Genomic DNA, 7,500 nt, shown 5'->3' on the forward strand with positions numbered 1-7,500 from the left:
TGTATACAAACATGTATGTAAATTTACACACAGACGTACAGACTATATATATACGCATACAAGTGCTCTCACTAACATACGTACAACACACGCACGCACGCACGCACACGCACATTCAAACACACACACATACACACACACACACACACACACACACACACACACACACACACACACACACACACACACACACACACACATACACACTTGTTCAAGGGGAACAGTAACGTCTTTCAGTATGATGTCCGCACAGTTCACGTAGACATCATAAGTAAATGTAAACCAAAGTTTGATACCTGAAGACAAAGACGGGACTCACGAGCATTGCTCGTCTCATATACATATAGTTAGATCAATAGGAAATACATACGCGTATGCTCACACATCCAAGTAAACAGATATATAAACTCGCTTGTTCACGAAAGTTAGGACGACCACGGAAAGTCTTGGTCAGGAGAGTGTTCAGATGTTATTTTTTTCTCCTGACTCAATCCCAACACAAAGGAAAAATATTATATAATAAATATGTAAGTAAATATAAATAAAAAATATTTGTACGCAATAACGTCACCATGACTATTGGGCTGCTCCTTTTCAGAAAAAAAAAAATAGAATACGTTTGTGTAATTAAGCTGAAGTCAGAACCACATGCTAGGTATGAGACGCTATCTACGCGTTCGCACAAGAACAAACGTTTAGGGAGGGAGACAGGCTTGACGTCAGGTCGTCCACTTTCCTTTTCACGCTTTCAAATCCTCCCCACCCACCCCTCTCCCCTCCCGTTATCTCAAAGTTTCGCTCACTTCTAAGAAAAACTTTCGTTTTCGTGGAGTCTCCTTTCCAAAGAACCCAGCATCGCGCCAGCATTGACGAAGAACTACGAGAAATGACTTACCTCTTGGGCCCTGAGCCTGAGAGACGACGGCGAGGCACAGAAGGAGCAAGGGTGTCATGACAAAGGTTCTTGTCGTCTTCGTCGTCGCCATCGTCAGTAGCTGTGGCGGAGGTGTTCTTGTGTGAGCGCAGAAGGCACAGACCTAACCCAACACGTCCAAGACTCGTGCTGGACTTTCACTGGTTTCCCTGGCTGAGCGAATGAAGAAGAAGAAACAGCCGATCTTTCAGACGGAGTTGCCAAATGTAATCTGCTCACGGGGATGGGTCAGTGGGCGGCTACCAAGAGCTCGTTGAGGACCTGAGGAACGCAGCGGGGTCTGTGTAGGATGGGGGGAACCTCAGTGGTCCTGCCTCCAAGTAACCAAAACCAGGAAAAGTCGAAGAGTCTTTGACACAGAGACCTGGAGTCAAGTCTCTCGCGGGTTGGGGGTTTCTGCTGGGTCTTCTGCTGCTACCGCCACTCCAAGAGGCTGTCTAGCTACTGAGCTCTGGACCACTCACACTCGCCCTCCACTCCTCGCCTTCCTCCCTCCCTCCCTCCTTCCCTCCACTCCTCGTTCCATCCCCCACCCCTCCCCCCGCCTCACCTGACTCCTTCCTTTACCTTACTTCCTTCCCCCTACCCCTCCCCCTCCTAAACTTGCCTTTACTCCCTCGATTCCTATCGTCACCCTTCGTCCCTCCCCAGACCCTCCCACTCCCGAACCCCAACTCTCCCTTTCCTCTCCCTCCCCTCTCCATCCCTCCTTACCGACCGAACTAATACCCTATTTTTTCAGAAATTCTCGAGGTCATTTGTCCAGCAAAACTTCGTTCAAATGAAAGGCTCGGACTCGAAAATCTTCCTTGACACTTTCGCAATATTTTACATTTACTCTAACTGCCGCCAGGCGATTTTATTAATCTGAACGAAGTCTTATACAACACTACAGCACGTAGGGCAAAAATTATGACCCACCTGGGTCGGAGCTAGGCGTTCCTTGGCGTGAACTCATCAAATCTTAGTCTACATTTATAATCAATATGCTTACATTAAGAATACATCATACATTCTCACACAAGTAGCATACCCTCACGCTCCCTCATCATACATTTATGCTACCTTCAGCATAAGTTATTACCTAAGTACATCTATAATTCCCTCAGCATAAAGTGTCACCGAAGTAGAGCACACGCACATTTCCCCTTCAACATAAATTCTTATCTAAGTAATATACACCCGAATCAGTTTGGTGCCAATTCATACAGATGTAAGTAATAGGACAACAATGAAATTATGTGAAAACATTGTGAAAGATCGGTGGGTCAGATGTATTGAAGGAATGAACATTTTGACAATCAGTTTGGCTTCAGATCTGGAAGACCATGTGTGTCGAACCTATTAATTTTTTACTCGAGCGTGATTGGTGTGCCACAAGAGAGGTAGGGCTGGGTGGACTGCGTGTACCTCGATCTAAAGAAGGCCTTTGACAAAATTCTTAATGGTCGACTGGAGCATATTGGAGGACTAAAAGGTAAACTACTTGAATGGGTGGATGATATTCTGAACAGAAGGTATGCGCATGAGGACAGTAGTCAAGGTTAAGATGTCAAGATGGAAAGAAGTCCCACGAGGTTTGGTATTAGCACTGATGATGTTTCTTATCTATGTTAGTGACATGATGGAAGGTAGGACCTATGTTGATATGTTTGTAGATGATGCAAAGATCGTCTCTCAGGTGTTACCAAGAAATTAGATACTATATTTGCCTGGAGCTGTGAATGAAGAATTTATTTTAATAAGAATAATCAAAATCAAAGTATAGGAGATGGGTTATAGCTCTAATAGATCACTACTGAGCTATTCCTTGAGAAGCAAATACAATACAAAGTCAAAAGAAAAGAAAAATATGAAAGTGTTGATAAAAGACAACCTGTCGCCTAACAGCCATAACAATAAGATTATGGGAGAGATATACGGACTGTCACAGAACATTAAGATGTTTTTTTTACTATATGTATGAAGAAATAAAAAATATGTGTATATATAGAAACTCTATGAACAGATACTGAACGGCCCCCAGTACACAGTTATTCATCTTATCAACCACATTAACTCATTTCCATTTTGATTCCTTGCATACACGATAGAGACTAACAGGAGTATGTAGCTCGATGGAAACCTATTCGGAAACTGAGACACTGACAGCGTCTCTATTCGGAAACTGAGACACTGACAGCGTCTCAGTTTCCGAATATGCTTCCATCGAGCCACATATCCTTGTTAGTTTCGATCGTGTATGCAAGGAATCAAAATGAAAATAAGTTAATGTGGATGACAAGATGAATAGAAATTCTAATCCGTTCAAAACTGGAATGTACATCAGTGGCACGTTCCAAAATCGTAGTGGAAGATGTAAGCAAGATCGAGAGGATGCAAAGGTCAGGACTCAAACTGGTTCTCAGAAACGCAGATAAGCGATATAGCCTAAGCTTAGAAACATGAATAGATTAAAAATCGAAGCATGAAAACTTGAGAATAAGGAGACAGCTAAAGATGGAATCAGACATGAGTTAGAGACAGGCCCTTACGAGTGTTGCCCTTTTCCTGTAAACAGCAACACTCCAGAGTAGTATGCAGCATAATTTCTTTCGCTTTCAGCTTTAATTCCCATCCAAGTAGCATATCCTCACGTGATCTTAGCATACATCTAAGCTTCCTTCAGCATAAACCCAAGTAGCATAACATCGCGTTCCCGCAGCATGCGCCTATTTCCCCTGCACCATAATAAAAAAAAAAAAAAAAAAAAAAATATATATATATATATATATATATATGTGTGTGTGTGTGTGTATGTATATATATGTGTATATATATATATACATATATATATATATATATACATATATATATATACTGATCCACAAAAAAAATCTTTAACTACTGGATTTTTTCTCAGCTGAGAAAAAGAAACGGAGTCTTTCCACCGTAACGATCTCTCTCTCTCTCTTCCACTCCCTGTATTCTATTCTATTTCATATTTTCATTTCTTTCTTTAGACAAAACTGTCCAGATTCAACGATGAAAGTTATATTTGCACAATTCTGATATATCATATATTTAGTACCTAGTAGCCCATCTAGTATCTAGTGTCCCCAAAATATCTCACATAACTCCTATAAGTTCTTGCACCACATCCATTGTTATCTCACAGGGTTGGAAGAGAAGAGTGCGTGTGGCTATGCGATGCCACTGTATTTTACTTCAGTCTAGGCATGAAGTCATCCAATATACATCTCCTAGTATATGCTGATAGAAACAATAGTAAAAGTTAGAAAACATAACGTTTGGGTTATGTTGAAGGAAAATTTTGGTTATGTAACGGAGCAAAGACATGAGTATATAAGTAGACGAAAAAAAAAAATAAATAAACGAGTAAAAAATATATAATGTAAAGATGAATGAAAATACAGTAATTTCTAGGAGACATTTGGATTACTTTGGAGGTAGTTTTTCGTCATATACGAGTAAGTGGATGAATAAATGAAAGAACATATAAATAAATGGATGAAAAAACGAGGACTAAATCAATGAACAAATACATAAATAAATAGATAAATGAATAAATAAACAAATAGATAAAAGATAAAATAAATACATAGATAAATAAATACATAAATATATAATAAATAGATAGTTAAATAAACAAGGAAATTAATAAATAGATAAACAGGTAAATAAACAGAAGAATAAAAAATAAATAAATAAAGGAATTGGTAAGAAGATAAGTAACGAGGACTAAATCAATGAATAAATACATAAATAAATAGATAAATGAATAAATAAACAAATAGATAAAAGATAAAATAAATACATAGATAAATAAATACATAAAAATATAATAAATATATAGTTAAATAAACAAGGAAATTAATAAATAAATAAACAGGTAAATAAACAGAAGAATAAAAAATAAACAAATAAAGGAATTTATAAGAAGATAAGTAAGTAAATGAATAAATAAATAAATAAATAAAAATACATAAATAAATAAATTGATGAATAATTAAACAAACAAATAAAGAAGTAGGTAAATAAGTATACTGTATAAATAGATATATAAATCAAACACACGAATAAATAAATAAAGAAAGGAATAAGTAAAAATATAGATAAATAAATACATAGATAAAAATACATACATACATACATATATATACATATATATATATATATACATATATATATATATATATGTACAGTATATATATATATACATATATATATGTATATATATATATATATATATATATATATATATATATATGTATGTATAAAATAGATAAATAGATAAATTAATAAATAATTAAACAAACAAATAAAGAAGTAGGTAAATAAATATATAAATAATTCAAACATATGAATAAGTAAATATATAGATAAATAAATACATAAATGAAATACATATACATATAATAAATAAATATGTAAATAAATAAATAAATAAATAGCATTACAGGGAGGTGGTGCGCGCTGCAGGTCCGAATTTGCATCCCGTTCGAGCCGTGAAATTTTCACAATACTGCAAGTCATTACTCTTCCCCTTGAGCAAGATGTTTGTGTAGGGTAAGGTTAAATATTTTCTCATGGAATGGGATTATATGAGTTTTGAACTCTCATCCAGGAAAAGAATAGTTGCTGATCACGGGTCTAGCACGAGAACCAAGATCGTAAGAAATCACGTGCATACACACAGACACACGCGCACACACACACCATAGGCACACGCATACATATAGACACACACGCGCGCGCGCTCACATACACACATACATTGACACACACACACACACACACACACACACACACACACACACACACACACACACACACACACACACACACACATAGACACACGCGCAAACATACATACAAAGACACACGCACGCAGAAATAAACACACACTCACACACACATAATCACACACACACACACACACACACACACACACACACACACACACACACACACACACACACACACACACGCACACACACACACACACCAACACACACACGCACACACGCACACCCATAGGCACACGTATAAACACACGCACGCACGCCCCCCCCCCACACACATACACAACATTCTTATTCCGAATTTTGGAAATCCCTAATTGTTGAGACCCCGCCTCCTTATATAGAATAAATTCCCTTCCTTCCCCCAACGGCCACAGGTGACTGCCACTTGCCCTGACTACCCACACACGGAGAGCAAATGCGAAATATTTTTGGACGAAGTTAAGCGCCTTCTGACGTAAGCTCCACTTGATACTTCATAACATAACCCTTGACGTGTATCCTATAAGTAGAATAATCAATTCCCCCTCATAAAATGAATAAATAGATAAATAGAAATAAATAAATAAATAAATAAATGAAAATAAAAAATAAAATTGTGTGAGCTGGTTCCTCATCAAAGGTTCTACACGACCGGGCCGTTTGCGTGCAGATTATCCTTCTCATCTTGTGATCGCTCCTCAACATACATACATCAACCAAGACCCAACCATTAAGGCGCCGACCGAAGGTGGAATCACGATTTTCTTATTGGCAGAATGACTGTTTACAACATATTGGGTTACGGTAAGGATATTAGGTACACACACACGCTCGAAGGATCGTATACACACACACACACACACACACACACACACACACACACACACACACACACACACACACACACACACACACACACACAACCACACTCTACCCTACCCTATTCTACTCACGAACAAACAACCTCCGAACTTATCATCACTGATATGGCCCCGACCTCTTCCCCCTCTCGGTCGCAGCAAACGCATCATCATCATTTTGTGGACTTGGGCACCTACGATCCTTATCCACATTATTCACTCAAATCAGAATAGTCTTAAAATGAGCAAAAATGCATATTGTAAGAATATATTTATATTGCTGCTAACTCAATAGACCGATTACTATTATTTCATCATTATCATTACACATAAGCATACACACACACACTCGCGCGCGTCAATATCAACATGATCAACACGTTTTATATATCGTCCATAGTGTTGATCAACCAAGAAGTACTGACGTCCTACTTGTGTTAATTTAAATATTATGTGCTGGTTGAAAATAGGTGAATTTCATTAATCTCTTAAGCTCGTAGGGTACTCGTTTCAGTCTATTGTGGCGAAAACCAGACGACTTCGTTCAGGGAGATGGATCCCCCGTGCAGAGAACAGGGGAGGAGGGGGAGAGGTGTCAAGAGGGGTAGAAGCAGAGGAAAGGGAGGGAAGTAGAGGGTAGGGGAGGGTAGGGGAGAGTTGGAGAGGCGTTAGGAGGGGGTGGGAGAGGAGAGGATGGAAGGGGAAGGGAGGCGATTTAAGAGGATAAGAGAGGAGAGGGAAGAAAGAGAAGGAAGAGAAGGGGTGGGGCGGGCAGGAGGGGAGGGGGCTGGAGGGGAGGAGGAAGTAATGGGGAAGAGGAGACGAGGATGGGAGGAGGGCAGAGGAATTGAGAGGAGAGGAGAGGGGAGGAGAGGGGAGAAAGAAGGAGAGGAATGAAGGGGGAGAATTGAGAGGAAGG

At 38.9% G+C, this 7,500-nt stretch overlaps 2 protein-coding genes across 2 annotated transcripts in view; one reads left to right on the top strand and one right to left on the bottom strand.

Annotated features, from left to right (window-relative positions):
- The window catches only part of LOC143021441 (protein takeout-like), a 61,454-nt gene extending 60,059 nt beyond the window's left edge, over positions 1-1,395 (bottom strand). Inside the window, exon 1 of the mRNA XM_076178906.1 lies at positions 896-1,395. Coding sequence (XP_076035021.1) covers positions 896-986 — 91 coding nt within the window. The 5' untranslated portion in view covers positions 987-1,395. The remainder of the gene's footprint in view (positions 1-895) is intronic.
- LOC143021452 (uncharacterized) overlaps positions 1-7,500 on the top strand; it is a 224,959-nt gene that overhangs the window by 144,265 nt on the left and 73,194 nt on the right. The gene's annotated exons all lie outside the window — the stretch shown is intronic.

This window comes from Oratosquilla oratoria, chromosome 42 (genome assembly GCF_046742065.1).
Source record: "Oratosquilla oratoria isolate Oo_2021 chromosome 42, ASM4674206v1, whole genome shotgun sequence".
Taxonomy (NCBI): domain Eukaryota; kingdom Metazoa; phylum Arthropoda; class Malacostraca; order Stomatopoda; family Squillidae; genus Oratosquilla; species Oratosquilla oratoria.